General features: G+C 39.9%; 1 protein-coding gene across 1 annotated transcript in view; it reads left to right on the forward strand.

The window, feature by feature from the left end:
- The first annotated feature begins 3,620 nt into the window (after positions 1-3,620).
- Positions 3,621-19,355, forward strand: part of EPHX4 (epoxide hydrolase 4) — a 41,920-nt gene continuing 26,185 nt past the window's right edge. Inside the window, exons 1-2 of the mRNA XM_030326865.1 lie at positions 3,621-3,851; positions 6,113-6,198. Coding sequence (XP_030182725.1) covers positions 3,621-3,851; positions 6,113-6,198 — 317 coding nt within the window. The remainder of the gene's footprint in view (positions 3,852-6,112; positions 6,199-19,355) is intronic.

Raw genomic sequence — 19,355 nt, forward strand, 5'->3', positions numbered from 1 at the left:
TTAAATATTTAGCTAATACAATGTTTGACAGTGAAAGACTGAATGCTTTTTGCACCCTAAGATCAGGAATAAGGTAAAGATGTCCGTTCTCACCACTCCAGCTCATTATTGTACTGGACGTCCTAGCCAGTGCAATATGGCAAGAAAAAGAAATAATAGGCAAACATACAGGAAAAGAAGAAATAAAACTGTTTCTATTCACAGATGACATGGTTATCTACATAAAAAATCCCAGTCTTTCAAAAAGCTACTAGAACTAATAAGTGAGTGCAGCAAGGTCTCAGGATCCAAGACAAAAACCAAAAATCTAGTAATAAGCAACTGGAAATTGAAAAAAGTAGCATTTACAATAATATAAAAAAAGAAATACTAAGGTATAAATCTTGCAAAATATATGCAATATTTGCATGTTTTAAATGATAAAAAAAACTAATGAAAGAAATCAAAGATCTAAATAAATGGAGTGATATGTCATGTTTATGGACTGAATAACATAATATTGTTAAAATATCACTTTTCTCCAAAATCAATAGATACAATGCATTTCAATTAACAATTTTTGCCTAAAAATAGTAAATACTAAAAAACAATTTTTGGAAAAGGTTAAGTAACTTAAGAGTAGCCAAAACAATTTTTATTTATTTCCCAATGTTTATTTATTTATTTTGAGAGAGAGACAGAAAAAGAGAATGAGTGAATGAGAAAAAGAGAGACAGAAAAAGAGAATGAGTGAATATCCTAAGCAGGCCCCACGCTCAGTGTGGAGTCCATTGCAGGGCTCAGTCCCACAACCATGAGATCATGACCTGAGCTGAAATCAAGAGTTGGAGGCTTAACTGACTGAGCCATCCAGGCACCCCCAAAAACAATTTTTATAAAGAAGAACAAAGTTTAAGGACTCATCTGAATTCTAGACTTACCGTACTACTTTCAAAAGTAGTGACAAGTGTGGTATTGGAGAAAATACAGACACACAGCTCAATGAAACAGACTAGCAGCTTAGAAATAGTCCTGCACATCAAGTGATTTTCAACAAAGGCACAAAGGCAATTCAGTAGAGGAAGAACACTCTTTTCAAAAAATCGTACCAAAACAATTATACATCCACATGCAACACATAAATGTCAATCCATACTTTGTACCCTATACAAAAATTAACTCAAAATGGATCATAAAACTGGTTCCTCAAAAAAAAAAATTAAAAACAGAATTACCATATGATCCAGTAATTCCACTAATGGGTATTTACCCAAAGAGTACAATAACACCAATTCAAAAAGATATAGGCACCCCTGCATTATTACATTATTTATAACAGCCAAATTATGGAAACAGCCCAAGTATCCATCCATAGATGAATGGATAAAACAGACATCTCTCTCTCTCTCTCTCTCTCTCTCTCTCTCTCTCTCTCTCTCTCACACACACACACACACACACACAGGAATATTACTCAGCCATAAGAAATAATGACATCTTGCCATTTGCAACAATATGGATGGATCTAGAGGGTATAATGTTAAGCAAAATAAGTCAATCGGAGAAAGACAAATTCAAATTTTTTTTTGAATTCATAACATATGAATTCACTCATGTGGAATGTAAGAAACAAAACAAATGAATAAAAAAGGAGATATATAAAAAAACCAGACTCTTAATTATAGAAAGCAAACTGATGATTAGCAGAGAAGAGGTGGGGGGGGGGGAAATGGGTGAAACAGGTGAAGAGGATTAAGAGAACACTTATCATGGTGAGCCCTGAGTAATGTAGAGTTGTTGAATCACTATTAGTTTCAGGTGAATTAGTGCATTTGTCAGGTGAATTCACCTGAAACTAACAGAACACCATATGTTAACTATAGTGCAATTAAAAATGTTTACATAAACAGTAAAAAGTTTTGGAAAAAAATTATTCATAGACCTAAATATAAAATATAAAGCCATAAAACTTCTAGAAGAAAACATAGGAGAAAGAAATCCTATTAACCATGAGTTATGCAAAGATTTCTTACATACAAGACCAAAAGTACCATCTATAAAAGACAAAAAGTGATAAACTGGATGGCATCAAAATTAAGAAATTTTGGGCGGCACCTGGCTGACTCAGTGGAGTGTACCACTCTTGATATCAGGGTCATGAGTTTGAACCCCACATTGGGTGTGGATCCTACTTTAAAAGAATAAATACATAAATAGAAATTTAAAATACAAATTAAATTGTGCTCTTCAAAAGTCTCCGTTATAAGACTGAAAAGGCATAGACAGTCTGGGAAAATATTTGCAAATCGCATGATGTGTGATAAAGGATTTGTATCCAAAGTATATAGATAAATCGTGAACTCGATAGTAAGAAAACAAACAACACAATCTTTTAAAAACGAGTAAAAGATTTTAACAGACACGTTGTCAAAGAAGAATATATTCGAGTGGCACACAAGTACATAAAGATCCCCACACATTATTAGTCACTAGGGAAATGCAAAATAAAATTTCAATGAGATGCTACACACTTCCTGGAATTACAACAATTGAAAATATTTTTTTTTGACAATACTAATTCCTTGCAAGAATATAACCAAACCATAACTCCCACCCGTAGCTGGTATGAATTCAAAGTTGTACAGTTTGGAAGCCAGTTTGGCAGTTTCTCATGAAGTTAAATGCACGTTTTACCTGACCCAGAAGTCCCACTTCTAAGTACTCACCCACGTGAAAGAAAAACTTAAGTTCACCCAAAAAACTTCACACGAGTGTTTACAGTGGCTTTATTCCTAACCACAAAACTGGAAACAACTCAAATGTCCTTTAACTGGGTAATGGATAAACAATATGGCATATCCATTCAATGAAACACTAGCAAGCAATAAAAAAGAAACAATATATGGAGCCGCGTAGTAGCATCTCAGATGCATTATGCTGGGTAAAAGGAGCCAAAGACAAAAAGTTACACATTTCATGATTGCATTTATATAATAGTCTTGCAAAGGAAAACTTACAGGGATGGAAAACAGACCAGGGGTTTCCAGAGGCGTGCCGTTGGAACCGGCGAGGCCTAGCTGGGCTGATAACCACTCTCAACCTTGTTGGAGAATATCAACACCTTCAGAAGAGTGTTAGGAATGAATAAAGTAATAACGTCTGTCATATAGTATGAAAATCGTTCACTGCCTCTCTTGGCCGCGCGCCCCCAGAATTCTCTGATCCAGAAAAAGGCCTAACGAAATTCCAGCAGTCAAGCAGGCAATGAGAGGACTTGAACACGGGTCAAAGTAAGAGCGGAGATTTGGGAAAGTCTCACCTTCATGTTCCCCACAGTTTGGCAATTTCGAACCGGGTCTCTGCGGAGGAAGGCCGGGCTCTGCCCTCGCCCAGTCCCGGGCGGAACCCGCAAGGCAGGGGGTCTGCCCCGCGGTGCTCCCGGGCAGGGCGCAGCGGCCCCGAGCGCGCACAGTGAGCGCGGAAGCCCGCGGCCGGGCCACGGGACGCCGGCCGAGCGCAGCCACCACGGGGCCCCGCAGGGAGGCGCGCCGCCGCGCCGGCTGTCTCGCTCCGCAGCCCGAGTGAGCGCCGCCGCTCCTGCGCCTCGGAAGGGCAGCGGGCCCCGCCGCCGGCCCCACCCGATGGCGAGGCTGCGGGACTGCCTGTTCCGCCTGACGGTCACGATCCGGTCCCTGCTCTTCTGGTCCCTGGTCTACTGCTACTGCGGGCTCTGCGCCTCCATCTACCTGCTCAAACTTTTGTGGAGCATCGGCAAGGGACCCGCTCAGACCTTCCGGAGGGTCGCCCGGGAACACCCTCCCGCGTGTTTGAACGACCCCTCTTTGGGTACCCACTGCTACGTGCGGATCAAGGTGAAGGCCGGCGCGGCCCGGCGGTATCGGGAGGGAACGTGACCGCCGCGAGAGCAGAGCGCGCGGGGCTGCTCCTTCCATGACGCCCAGCGTCCCTTAGGGTTCCTGGGTCTCGCCAGAGCGCGCGGCGGAGACAGGGAAGATACCAAGGGGAAGCAAGCGGGGCGAGGTGTGGCGGGACTGGGGTCGGGCGCGCGCTAGCGCGCGCGCGCGCGCGCGCGTGTGTGTGTGTGTGTGTGTGTGTGTGTGTGAGTGAGTGTGTGTGAGTGGGGGGGGAGGGAGTGAGAGGGAGAGAGAGAGAGGAACTGAGAATAGGTTATGTGGAGGGTCTCTCATCAGGGTCCTATATATATTACTGTCCCCTCCTGCAGCCCAGAATAATTCTGCTCCCTGTAAGAGAAAGCTGTCTCGTGTCACCTTTTTGCCCTTTAGAACTCAGATCAGCTGTAGAGGATTGTTCCTAGGCGCCCTACTGTCTCATGAGGCTGTCTTTGTCCAAATTTTAGAGATTGAAAGAGTAAATAGAATAAGTCATTGGAAATAGGACTTTTATTCAGAGTAGCGGAATGGAGCGTTCACAGATGACCTAACCAGTGTGAAACAATAAACAAATGGTATATGTTTGTGGGCAAGAAAGCAGACTTATGAAGTCAGAGACCAAAGGAGTGGAATAAAAAGCAAATGTCAACCATGCATTCAGACTGGAACTGTTCATGCTTGTCCCAAGCCTCCTGGCAGCCCATGGATATTCCATTTCCTGAGGCTCCAGGTGGTGAAGAGATACAGCTTTTCATGATGCACCCTGCAGTCTGACTCACAAGACTTTCAAAACTAGCTTCACATGAGGGGATATTTATGTCACCAAGTGGAGGATTCCTAATAGGAGCTAGAGTGTCCAGCAGCTAGAGTTCAAAAGACCACGGGCACATTTTTCTTACCCTTATTCAGCCTGGGGTTGATATGAGAATAAAAGGAATTAATATATGGGGGAAAAAACTTTAAAAGACAACAAATAAACAAAAACTTAGAACAGCGCCTAGTACATGGTAAGTGCAATAAAGTATTTGTTCACTAAATCCAATCAAGTGGCCAAGATTCATCACCAATAACAGAAGTTACTGAACTTCTAGAAAGGCATTTTGCAATTGAGGGTAAAGTCAGGTTTGTTATCTGAGGAAGAAAAGCAGTGAGAAAGAATCATCTGGAATTCCTCATAATGCTTTTCCCCTGACTCTGGCCACCCTAAAGAGTTGCCCCAGAGACAGAACCATGGAGTGGAAAAGAACATTGTCCTGCAAGGTAGAAGAAAATGGGGTTCTGCTCACAGCCCTGCTCCCAACCACCTTTATGACCCATGTTCACATCTTTGAACTTTGGTTTCCTAACCTGTCAAAATGATGGGGTTGAATTAATTGACCTTTTAAGATTTCTTCACATCTGAAAACCCCTTTGCTTGGGTTACCTGATATAACACCCAGTCTCTGTGCTCAGCTTTTGGTTCTTGGTTTCTTTCTTCACTTCTTTCTGAGTTTTTGTTTTCTTTTCTTGCCTTTTTCTCAATTTTCCTCTTTTCAGCTTGCCTTATATTTGCTGTATTCCTGTCTCACTCCTATGCTTTTCATTTTCCTTGGGCAGTCTTGTCTCCCGCATGCAGAGAAAAGTCTTGAGCACTCAGAGCATCCTGCTGTTAGAAATACATTGACATGACATGAGGAGCAGGAGGCAAGGGGAACAGTACATACAACTCTCAACTTAAAATAATAATGTGGGAAGGAGAGAACTAAAAATAAGGAAAGGAGGTGTGAATTATATAACTGATGGCACAGCTCTTGACGGGCAAGCTGAGAAAAGTACATGACTACGAGGTAAACACGGCAGGAATATAAATTCAGATCAGAATTATTTACATGTCCTGCAGAATTTGAATGAGATGGAATGTGACACATCAGTAAGATGAAAGTCACAAATTGTGACACTGTTCCAGAAGCTTATAACATACAAATTGACCTTGTAAGGAGAACAAGACGGGAAGAGGGAAGGTACTACAAAGAGCAATGTTTAGAAAAGTAAATCTAATTTGCCCTATTAATAAATCATGGGACTTTTTTCCTTTTTGAAATTCAGTAATATTTATTTTATTTCTTGATATTGAAAATAATGCAAGTTTTTTTCTTTAATGAAATGGAAATACTAAATGCACTTACTTTGACAATCAACACAAGATATCACTAAAATTCCATGCCCTCTATTTTCTACTGCAGGATTCGGGGTTAAGATTTCATTATGTTGCTACTGGTGAAAGAGGCAAACCACTTATGCTGCTGCTTCATGGATTTCCAGAATTCTGGTAAACTTGCCAACCAACTTTTTCTTGTGCATTAAGGACTTGTCTTATCACAGTGTCATTGTCTTGTTATGACTTTTCATGGACCTTACTCTATGCCCACTTACCCAGTTATCCTTCCCTATGGTTTTCCTTGTATTCTAAAGGAACGTGCATGGTGCTAGCCTTTTTTTTTTTTTTTTTTTTTGAGAACTAAAAGAAGTATGGTTTAGTGTTTCAAATTTCTGAACTAGCTACAAAAGGGTTTTTATAGTATTTGCTGCCAGCAAAATACAACATTGGGTAGGAAAAGGAGATTTGAAAGAAACCAAAGGCATAGAGTGCCTGTTTATCTGGAAGCTTCGGGTGAAGCCTGGGGTAAGAGGAAGGTGGAGAGAGAGGAGAGGGCTCATGGAAATTGAGAATGAACTATTTCCCAGCACGTAGCAAAAGGCTCATATGAATGCAGGACAAATGAAAGACCTGAATATTTCACGTTAGGAAAAAACCTATAACCAAAAATACATAGTTGTTAGTTACCTAGGAGAAAATGTTCTGTTCTCTTTTGAACCTGAGTACAGATGAAAACAACATATGATTAAACTTTTAAAAAATGGATATCTTGGGGTGCCTGGGTGGCTCAGTCGCTTAAGCGTCTGACTCTTGGTTTCAGCTCAGGTCCTGATCTCACAGTTTGTAGGTTTCAGCCCTGTATCAGGCTCTGCGTTGACAGTGTGGAGTCGGCTTCGGATTCTCTCTCTCTCTCTCTCTCTCTCTCTCTCTCTCTCTCTCTGTCCTCTTCTTTCTCTCTCTCAAAAATAAATAAATAAACTTTTTTTTTTTTTTTTTTAATGAATATCTTCCTGTGGGGGCGCCTGGGTGGCTCAGTCGGTTGGGTGTCTGACTTTGGTTCAGGTCATGATCTCGTGGTTCATGAGTTAGAGCCTGCTGACAGCTCAGAGCCTGGAGCCTGCTTTGGATTCTGTGTCTCCCTCTCTCTCTCTCTCTCTCTCTCTCTCTGCCCCTCCCCCACTCACGCTCAGTCTCTTTCTCTCAAAAATAAATAAAAACGTTTTTAAAAATTTACAAAAATAAAATCTTTTTAACCAATGCTACATATGGTGGTAAAAGAAAACTGGATTTTTGATAACACAGAGCTATGATTTTGAGACAGTTCACAAACCATAAAAAAATGGATGAAAAATCATCATATTCTCTGAGCTGACAGAAAGGCAGAATATATGGTATCTTTTTAAAGGTCTGGGACAATGCCGTGTCCCCAGATTTCTCCCTTATTATCACTCTTAACACCTAGAATTTCACCATTACATATTCTGCACCTCCTCGCAGTTTTAAAGACTTTGTGTTATCCAAAGTCCTGATTAAAAATGTACCTGGTTCTGAAAGAGGTCTGACCCTAATACACTTCAGTTAACATTTTATCAGTGAAAGAGAGTTTATAAATAAATACATTGAGAATGCCAGCACACTAGGAAGTATTAGGCATTGAAGAAAAGAATGGAGGATGGCAAGACCCCATTTACCTCATCATTTTTCCAGAGCAAAAAGGCTATAGATGTCTTTTTCTGAGATATTCCCTTCACGAAGATTTTCCTCCCCTTGGATTTGCCTACATGAATAAACATAAGTCGTTTTCATGTTAAACTTTTATCTGTTCTTCCATCTGGAGACAACTTAATTAGGTGGTAAACAACCCAGTGCAATTTAAGCATATGTATGTGGACTCGTTTAGTGGAGTGCTTGATATGATTGGCTCACAGTAAGATGTAAGTCTGAAGCCTTAGTCAAATCTGCATAAAGTAACATGGGCGGTGAATTCTGGCTTAATCACTTACTTGCTGCAGGATCCTGCACGATCATCTGCAATAATCTAGCAGAGCTGTTGTGAAGATAAAGAAAGGTAAAATACGCAGAAGGCCTTTTACATAGCCCCAGAGAATATTCTGTAAATGTTTCCTTTTCTTCCTTCATTCCCATTCACTCAATGTGGAGATCCATGAGCCAGCACTAATGTCCTCCATGCATTTATTAATAAAGTCCCTTTTACTGATAAAGTATTAACTAAAGTGCTTTGAGATCATACCTCTTTGAGAGCTAGCTGCATTTTCAATCAGGACTTGGGATGATACAAAATCCTTAATATATTTTTTAATGTTTATTTATTTTTGAGAGAGAGAGAGAGACAGAGTGTGAGTGGGGGAGGGGCAGAGAGAGAGGGAGACACAGAATATGGAACAGGCTCCAGGCTCTGAGCTGTGAGCACAGAGCCCAATGTGGGGCTCAAACTCGTGAACCAACAAGATCATGACCTAAGCCAAAGCCAGATGCTTAACCAACTGAGCCACCCAGGTGCCATCCCTTTTTTTTTTAATATTTTTTTTTCAAAATCTTTAAAATTTTAAAGGAGGTGAATATGTGATAGTGGAATTCTAGGTTTAAGAGTGATAGTAAAATAATGGAATATTACTTGGCGATCAAAACGAATGAAATCTTGCCATTTGCAATGATGTGGATGGAGCTAGAGTGTATTATGCTAAGTGAAATAAGTCAGGGAAAGATGAATATCATGATTTCACTAATACATGGAATTTCGGAAGCACAACAGATGAACATAAAGGAAGGGAAGGGAAAATAAGATTAAACAAAGAGAGGGAGACAAACCATAACAGACTCTTAAATACAGAGAACTGAGGGTTGCTGGAGGGGTGTGGGGGAGGATGGGCTAAATAGGTGATGGGCATTGAGTAGGGCACATGTTGGGTGTTATAAGTAAGTGATGAATCACTAAATTCTACTTCTGAAATCATTATTACACTATATGTTAACTAACTTGGATTTAATTTTTAAAAACAGTGATAGTAATGAAGAAATTTGGGGACAGGCCATTGTCCCAGACCTGTAAAAAGATAATTTCCTGATTCTGGCGATGATGATGATGATGATGATGATGATGATGATGATGATAGTTAACATTTACTGACCATTTATTATATGCCAGGCACTCTTCTAAGTGTTTTGTGTAGATCATCTCATTTAAACCTAAGGCACACCTTGTTTTTGAACTTCAGAGCTAACCTCTACTGCTTGTTCTTTGTATATAGGAATGATAATTATCTGATAATATACACTGATTTTCATCTTTCAAATTTCACACTTTATTTTTTTTAATTTTTTTTCAACGTTTTTATTTATTTTTGGGACAGAGAGAGACAGAGCATGAATGGGGGAGGGGCAGAGAGAGAGGGAGACACAGAATCGGAAACAGGCTCCAGGCTGTGAGCCATCAGCCCAGAGCCTGACGCGGGGCTCGAACTCACGGACCGCGAGATCGTGACCTGGCTGAAGTCGGACGCTTAACAGACTGCGCCACCCAGGCGCCCCTCAAATTTCACACTTTATAGAAACATTCAAGAGGGTGTTAAAAAGTTAGCTAACAATGTTAGAACACCTCACCTTAACATTTTGGATCATCATTCTAAATAAAATTCATGATCTGTTGGGGTAGGGGTTGATATTTAACTTTTTAGAGAGAAAGATTTAAAAGCTATTCTGTCTCTTCACCCCACACCAACCCCAGTAATTGTCCATGTTCTTTATTCTCCTGGAACTTTACTTCTTACATGTGGAACAGTCAACTATTCCTACATAAAATAAAAATAAACCTACAGCCTCCTGAACCATTTGGTAATTGTTTCAAAGAGCAATTAGCACAGACTCTTAAATACAGAGAAATGAGGGTTGCTGGAGGGGTGGGGGGGGGGGATGGGCTAAATAGCAAATAGCAGTGATACGCTTTCAATTTAGGACAGTAGATGCATTCTGTCATATTTTAAGAATGATACTTTCTTGTACATATTTCAGAGCATTATCCCATTATTTACTCTTGATAAGAGTTCTTATGCAAAAGAGAAATGCCTGGTGGTTCTTGTACATGTCCTCTAATCTTCAGTGAGTGGGACAGCCTAGGAGAGGCCTGGCACTGGCCCCTGGATACCAATCCCATTTGCTCCAGTAAAGTCAAGTCTTGGATGTGTTACTCCAGGAGATTTAAAAACAACAACAATGAACTCCTGATAACTTGGTTACTCAAATAGAGCATATTGAATTTACTGAGCTTTGCCCAGCTGTTAATCTGAAAGCTACCCATTTGTTCAGGGAAAGTCCTAAAGCAACTACAAGGACATTGCTGGAAATCAGACACCTCGGTTTGACTACATCATACCCTAAACCAAGACCTCTATGTTGAGTCTTACTTTGTCTTTCCTTCCAATCAAATTACCACTATTACCTATTAGGAATCTAGTCAATTCCATTCAGGTACTCCATTCAGAAAAAAGGCAGATTCAGAGTTTAAGACAAAGCTGTTTTGATTAAGCCACTTCAAGTCTCTCTCTCTTGGCTTTCCCTTCTCTTTTTCCCAAAGCCCCTTCTCTGGCATTTTCATCTTTTTTTTTTTTTAAGTTTATTTATTTGAGAGAGACAGAGACAGTGCTAGTCAGGGAGGGGCAGGAAGAGAGAGTGAAAATCCCAAGCAAGCTGCCAGTGCAGAGTCTGATGCAGGGCTCAAACCCACAAAACCGTGTGATCATGACCTGAGACAAAACCAAGAGTTGGACACTTAACTGACTGAGCCACCCAGACACCCCATGTCTCTATCTTCTTTAAAAGCCCAAAACAGCAAAACAAAAAACTTTGACATTTCAAGCCAATGTAAATTTACATTATAAGTGTAAATAAGGATGCTTGGGTGGCTCAATTGGTTAAGTGTCCAACTCTTGATCTCAGCTCAGGTCATGATCCCCCACTTGGCAGCTTGGAGCTTGCTTGGGATTTTCTCTCTCTCTTCCTGCCCCTCCATGACTAGCACTGTCTCTGTCTCTCTCAAATAAATAAACTTAAAAAAAAAAAAAAAAAAGATGAAAATGCCAGAGAAGGGGCTTTGGGAAAAAGAGAAGGGAAAGCCAAGAGAGAGAGACTTGAAGTGGCTTAATCAAAACAGCTTTGTCTTAAACTCTGAATCTGCCTTTTTTCTGAATGGAGTACCTGAATGGAATTGACTAGATTCCTAATAGGTAATAGTGGTAATTTGATTGGAAGGAAAGACAAAGTAAGACTCAACATAGAGGTCTTGGTTTAGGGTATGATGTAGTCAAACCGAGGTGTCTGATTTCCAGTTCTGGGTTTGAGCCCCACATCGGGCTCTGTGCTGACAGCGTGGATCCTGCTTGGGATTCTCTCTCTCCCTCTTTCTCTGTCCCTCCCCAACTTGCTCTTTCTCTCTCGCTTTCTTAAAATAAATAAACTTAAAATAATTTTTAAAATAAGTGTAAATATTATTCCTCTATTAATAAAGTTTTGCCTAAATACACATAAAATTATAAGCTTATCTGTAGATCAAGTAGATCAGAATATTTGATACTGTGAAAACAAAATAATCCTAAATTGGCAATGTGTGTCAGAATGATTTTAAACAGAAAAGCACTATACAAATGCAATATATTATCTGTATTTATCACTATTACCTAAGAATAGCTATTGAGAATTGGTGACATTTAATATCAGATGTTACATGGAAACAATAAAAATTCTGGGTGTTCTTTCTTAAAAGCTGAAGGAAACATCAAACAGATACATCTATGAGACTTTTAGCTAAATTATCCCAAAATAAAATTGTCAGAAGATGGTTTTTCTCCCACTCTCTCTCCACCTCAATTTGCATTGCTTTTAAAAATATTTGGAGCTGATGCAGGCAGTTTCTTTGATTTGTCTTCATCACCAGCTGTATGGAATACATTCGTCATTACTCAAGTGCTGAGGCAAGGGAGGGCTCTTCGTACACACAGCTGAGCAGAGGCTGATGACTGTGGCCTTTTTTCTGTTGTGAAGGGGAAAAGGATATTTTACATCTGAATGTGACTAGCCTGGTAAACCAGGAGCCCTCTTATGTCAAGAGTAATCACTAGGAAAGAGGTTGCCTTTTCAAAAGTGTCTTCTGCTATAACCTAAAGGCCCTAGAAAAAAAATGTGGATGAAAATAGCTAGCTTTGTTTATTTGTAATATTTTTAGGAGTTACTGATTTTGTAGTATGTTTCATTTCTGTGTCGGGGGGTCGTTTTTGTTTTATATCATATGAATGAAATGCCATCAGTCTATCACTGGGGTGATTTCTTTTTCCGTTTAAAGTGTGAATCAAATATGCTTTATTTATGAATTCTGGGAAGATAACATTTTTTTTAACTTGCCATTTATTAAGATAGCAGCTGCCCTATTTCTTTTTTTTAAATAAGTGTATTTATTTATTTTGAGAGAGAGAGAAAGAGAGCGAGCAGGAGAGGGGCAGAGAGAGAGAAATAGAGAATCCCAAGCAGGCTCCACACTGTCAGCACAGACCGGGATGTGGGGCTTGAACTCATGAACTGTGAGATCATGACCTGAGCCGAAACCAAGAATCAGAGGCTTAACTGACTGAGCCACACAGGTGGCCCACCAGCTGCCCTATTTCTTAGAAATGGTTAAGATATTGTTTGGTTCTGCTCATGGACAACAGCAATAGTTGAATTTATTTGTAAGGCAGTTTAAATTATTAAGAGAATGAAATACACAGGTATTATGTTTGCAGAATCTCTAATGAAATTTTAAATGCAAAATATTGCAGTATTCTACACATTACTTTGAGTCAAATTTCTGCCTTGAAATCTCTAATTAAATAAATTTTGGGGGGTGTCTGGGTGGCTTAGTTAAGTGTTCAACAGTGGTCTCATGGTTCATGAGTTCGAGCCCCGCATCAGGCTTTCTGCTGTCAGCGTGGAGCCTGCTTTGGATCCTCTGTCCCGCACACCCCCGCCCCCCCCCCCCGCCCCGGCTTGTGTTCTCTTTCTCAAAAATAAATATTTAAAAAAATTATTTTTTTTAATGTTTATTTTTGAGAGAGTGTGTGAGCAGGGGAGGGGCAGAGAGAGAGAGAGAGAGAGAGAATCTGAAGCAGGTTTGGCACTGTCAGCTCAAAGCCCAATGTGGGGCTTGAACCCACGAACTTTGAGATCGTGACTTGAGCCAAAGTCAGATGCTCAACTGACTGAGCCACCCAGGTGCCCCAACTAATTAAATGAATTATAAATGAAGACACAGATACTTATTCAAACAATGCACATTTTCATGGACACTGAATAGAAATTTCCCAGCAGGAGCTTGGGAATTTTAGTTGTCATTGTCTCACGGTTCAAGCTTTATTGAACAACTGGTATTTCTAGCACTGTCGGGGCTTTCATTCGTTAGTTGTTTCACTTATTCAACACATCTTTACTGAGCGCCTACACTAAATATTCTGAGAGCTGAGGGAGCTCCCAATTGAGTGGAAGCACCAGACACCCCCGGTTCATTATAACACACAGGCCCAGTATGCTGAAAAGTGTATATACAAGTGGGATAGTGTGAAGGGGCACCCTACCCGCCTGTAAAGGTGGGGGGCCTGGGAAGTCTCCTGGAAGTGGACATGCTCAGCGTAAGGAGTTCAGTGAAGGGGAAGAGCAAGGATTGTGAGGAGGAGGGGAATGGTGGAGAAGGACGATGTTTCAGACAAAGGAAATCAGGTGAACAAAGTCAAAAGCAAAACGCAACACCGCGTTTATTCACTGCAAGTGCCTTAGCAGTAAGGGCAGTGTACCGTGGACTCAGGCCAGACTACCAGGGTTTGAATCCTGGCTCTGCTATTTGCTAATTCTGTGACCTTTGGGAAGACAGTTAACCTCTCTGTGTTTATGTTTCTTTAGCTCTAACGTGGTAATACCTACTTCATAGTTTCGCTTTGAAGATCAACATCACTATATGTGAAACACTTAGAATTGTGCCTGGCATGTAGTAAGAATGATATAAATGCGAGCTCTTTTTGTTAGCTAGCAAACGACAAAGACTATAAAGTAACCAGGCTGGAAGATTGGGCAGTAGTCAAACCTTACAGGTTTTTGTCTGCTGAAATGACGAGCTTGGGCTGCATGTTATGAGTATGGGTATACCTTGTTTTAGAGTGCTTCACAGCTACCATGGTTTTTACAAATTGAAGGTTTGTGGCAACCCTGTGTCGTGCAAGTCTGTTAGAGTCACTTTTCCAAAAGCATTTTCTCACTTTGTGTCTCTGTATCACATTTTGGTAATTCTTGCAATATTTCAAACTTTTTCATTGTTATAATCATATTTGTTATGGTGTTCGGTGATCAGTGACCTCTGATGTTACTACTGTGATTGTCTTGGAAGAGCTACAAACCACACCCACATGAGATGGTGAACTTGATGATACATGTGGTATGTGTTCTGGCTACTTTACCAGTAAGCCACTCCCCCATCTTCCTCCCTCTCCTTGGGTCTCTCTTTCCTGAGACACAACAATATTGAAATGAGGCCAATTAACAACCCTACAAAGGCCTCTAAGTGTTCAAGTGAAGGGAAGAGTGGCACATCTCTCACTTTAAATCAAAAGCCAGAAATGATTAAGCTTAGTGAGGAAGGCATGTCATGAGCCAAAACAGGCCAAAAGGTAGGCCTCTTGTGCCAGTTAGCCAAGCTGTGAATACTATGAAAAAGTTCTTGAAATTAAAAGTGCTACTCCAGTGAGCACACAAATGATAAGAAAGCAAAACAGCCTTGTTTTCGGTACGGAGAAAGTTGGAGTGGTCTGGATGGAAGATCAAACCAGCCACAGCATTCCCTTCATTCAAAGCCTAATTCAAAGCAAGGCCCCAATTCTCTTCAGTTCCTTGAAGAGTGAGAGAGGTGAGGAAGCTGCAGAAGAAAAGTTTGAAGCTAGCAGAGTTTGGTTCATGAGGTTTAAGGAAAGAAGTCATTTCCGTAACAGAAAAGTTCAAGGTAAAGCAGCAAGTGCTGATGTAGAAGCTGCAGCAAGTTATTGAGAAGATTCAGCTCAGATAATTCATGAATGTGGCTACAATAAACAATAGGTTTTCTATGCAGACAGGTAGCCTTCTATTGGTAGAAGATGCCATCTAGGACTTTCTTAGCTAGAGAGAAAAGTCAATGCCTGGCTTCAAAGCTTCAAAGGATAGGCTGACTCTCTTGTTTCTAATATAGCTGGTGACTTAAGAAGTTTAAACCAATGCCCATTGATGATTCTGAAAATCCTAAGACCCTTAAGAATTGTAAATCCACTCTGTTTTCTATAAATGGAACAACAAAGTCTGGATAACAGCACATCTGTTTACAACACAGTTTACTGAATATTTTAAACCCACTGTTGAGACCTATTGCTCAGAAAAAAAGGATTTCTTTCAAAATATTACTACTCATTGGCAATGCACCAGGAGTCACCCAGCAGTTCTGATGATGTACAACCAGATTAATGTTGTTTGTATGCCTGCTAACACAATATCCATTGTGCTTCCCATGGATCAGGAAGTTACTTAGACTTTGAAGTCTTATTATTTAAGAAATACATTTCATATGGCTATAGTTGCCATAGACAGTGATTCCTCTGATGGGTCTGGGCAAAGTCCATTGAAAACCTTCTGGAATAGTCCCATTCTAGATGCCATTAAAAACATTCATGATTCATGGGAAGAGGTCAAAATGTCAACATGAACAGGAGTGGAAGAAATTGATTCCCACCCTCATGGATGACTCGGAGGGGCTCAGGACTTCAATGGAGGAAGTAACAGGTGTGGTGGAAACAGCAAGAGAACTAGAATGGGAAGTGGAGCCTGAACATGTGACTGAATGGCTGAAATCTCATGATAAAACTTTCATGGATGAGAAATTTCTTCTTATGGATGAGTATAGACAGTGGTTTCTTGAGATGGAATCTACTCCTGGTGAAGATGCTGTGAAGATTGTTGAAATGACAATAGAGGATTTAGAGTATCACATCAACTTAGTTGATAAAGCAGAGGCAGGGTTTGAGAAGACTGACTCCAATTTGGAAAGAAGTTCTACTGTGTATAAAATGCTATCAAACAGCATCCCATGCTACAGGGTAATCATTTGTGAAAGGAAGAGTCAATTGATATGTCAAACGTCATTGCCGTCTTCTTGTAAGAAATTGCCACAGCCACCCCAGCCTTCAGCAACCACCACCCTGATCAGTCAGCAGCCATCAATATTGAGGTAAGACCCTCCAGCAAAAAGATTACAACTCACTGAAAATTGAGATGATGGGTAGCACATTTTTAGCAATAACGTATTTTTTCTTTTTCTTTTTGTTTAATTTTTATAACATTTTTAATTTTAATTCCAGTGTAGTTAACACACTGTGTTAGTTTCAGGTGTACAATATAGTGATTCAACAGTTCTACACAAGCAATTCTTGCTTTTATTCTTTTTCTAATGTTTATTTATTTTTAATAGAGACAGAGAGAAGGGGAGGGGCAGAGAGAGAAGGAGAGAGAGAGAGAGAGAGAAAGAGAGAGAATCCCCAGCAGCCTCCAAGCTGTCAGTGCAGAGCCCAACGCGGGGCTTGATCCCACAAACCATGAGATCATGACCAGAGTTGAAGTCAGATGCTAAACTGGCTGAGCCACCCAGGTGACCCACAAACAATACTTTTTTTTTTTTTTTTTTAATTTTTTTTTCAACGTTTATTTATTTTTGGGACAGAGAGAGACAGAGCATGAACGGGGGAGGGGCAGAGAGAGAGGGAAACACAGGATCGGAAACAGGCTCCAGGCTCTGAGCCATCAGCCCAGAGCCCGACGCGGGGCTCGAACTCACGGACCGCGAGATCGTGACCTGGCTGAAGTCGGATGCTTAACCGACTGTGCCACCCAGGCGCCCCAAACAATACTTTTTAAATTAAGGTATATACATTGTTTCTTAGGCATAATGCTATTGCACACTTAACAGACTACAATGTAAACATAACTTTTATATGCACTGGGAAACCAAAAATTCATTTAACTTACTTTATTGTGATATTTTGCTTTATTGTAGTGGTCTGGAACCAAACCCACAATATGTCTGATATATACATGTAATAGGGATTCAAGAAAAGATGTTAAACAGGGAAATTACATGGCAGAGTTTGTTTTTACAACCTCCCTCTGGTTTTGTAGAAGATAGAGCTAAGGGGAATGAAATACAGGTAGATCAATCGATAGGTTGCTGCATTAATGGAAGCCTGAATTAAGGTAATGATAGTAGGGATGGATGGGAAAAGTGATTAAATAAATATTTAAAAGGTTAAATCTGTAGAACTTTATTGATTGGGAATGAGATAATCCCTAAAGGGGGAAGAGTTGGGCCTCAGTTACAAAGACATAAAAAAAATCAATTGAAAATTTTAAGTAGGGCTAATGAGAAAAATAATATCATATGTGTTGACAAATGAGTATCTTTAAGGAAACAAACTGCTTTATTTGTTACAGCCCAGAGACACAATTAATAGCATTGCTATGACCTCACTAAGAAACACACTTTTTATTATTTTAACATTTTCAAATGTGTCTTAATTGGTAATGCTTTTGTAGATTTTCACAAATCATCGATATTCTAATAACAGATCATAGATTCTGTATCCATGTCTGACACTCTTCCTAATGACCTGTTGATGTAAAATACATAATTTGTTTCATTGATCTTACTGCTTTGTGTCCCTTGACATTGAAGTCTCTCTCACTATTAGTTCATAATCTCAGATCCCTGTGTACACTTGCCTATTGCACTCCAAAAATCTTTTCTCCCAGTTGGCTTGTGTCAGATAATTCTACACTCTTTCCATGAACAGATATGCATGCAGATCCATTTTTTAAATGCATATTTGAAATTCCACAACATGTGAATCACTTTGAAAAATCCATGTCTTTTTTTTTTATCTGTTTGTTATCCAAATGATTTTGCTTGTTTGAAGAAAATCTCACTGACCAGGGTGCCTTGGCTGGCTCACTTGGTAGAGCATGCAACTCCTGAATCTCAGGGTCGTAAGTATGAGCCCCACATTGGGTATGGAGATTACACAAAAATAAAAGAAAGAAAGAAAGAAAGAAAGAAAGAAAGAAAGAAAGAAAGAAAGAAGAAAGAAAGAAAGAAAGAGAAAGAAAGAAAGAAAGAAGAAAGAAAGAAAGAAAGAAAGAAAGGAAAGAAAGAAAGAAAGAAAGAAAGGGAAAGAAAGAAAGAAAGAAAGAAGAAGAAAGAAAGAAAGAAAGAAAGAAAAAAGAAAAGAAAAGAAAAGAAAATCTCACAGATCTCTATATTTCGTTCAATAATGCAGTTCCATGACCAAGCAAAGGGGGGTTACCTGGCCCTGCAGAGGCCTCTAGGACCTGGCAAGAGCACTCTGGCCATTCTAATTGGTCAGTGCCAGTAGCATTTTGGCTGTTAAATGGTTTTTTTTTGTTTTGTTTTGTCCTTAAAGTTTATTTATTTTGAGAAAGAGAGACAGTGCTCATGCACACAACCAGGGGAGGGGCAGAGAGAGAGAGAGAGAGAGAGAGAGAGAGAGAGAATCCCAAGCAGGCTCCCTGCTCTCAGCATAGAGCTTGTCACAGGGCTCCATTTCACAAACCGTGAGATCATGACGTGAGCCGAAACCAAGAGTCAAATGCTTAACTGACTGAGCCACCCAGGTGCCCCTGTTAAATGTTTTTAATATCACACTTGTTTATATTCATTCAGGATCTTCTCCACAGAAGAGTTTTGTTTTAGCAAACAAAGGTTTATCTTAAGCAGTTGTTATATTGGGTTCTTTTAGTGATAATCTTTTTTAAAAATCTTCAGACTTTTTCATCTATAAGTAAATTATGATTACTAAAATGTGGAGCCATATTTACAGTGGAGTAAAGTGAATAAAATCTACTTTTTAGGGAAATATATCTTCATCTCATAAATGTTTTTTTATGAATTACATGGTTCTGCAATACAGAAGCATTTGTAAGTACAGATTCCCTGATAGTTGTCAGCATTATTTAAGAAAAGCTTAGAAATTGATTTCTTGAGTACATATGGAAGTATATTGGTTTTAGGGGCACCTGGGTGACTCAGTCATTTAAGTGTCTGACTTCAGCTCAGGTTATGATCTTGCAGTCCATGAGTTCGAGCCCCATGTCTGGACCTCTGGTATCGTGGAGCCTGCTTCAATTCTGCATCTCCCTCTCTCTGCCCCACCCCCACTTGCATTCTCTCTCTCTCTCAAAAATAAACATTAATATTTTTTAAAAAGAAG

Source organism: Lynx canadensis, chromosome C1, assembly GCF_007474595.2.
Source record: "Lynx canadensis isolate LIC74 chromosome C1, mLynCan4.pri.v2, whole genome shotgun sequence".
Taxonomy (NCBI): Eukaryota; Metazoa; Chordata; class Mammalia; order Carnivora; family Felidae; genus Lynx; species Lynx canadensis.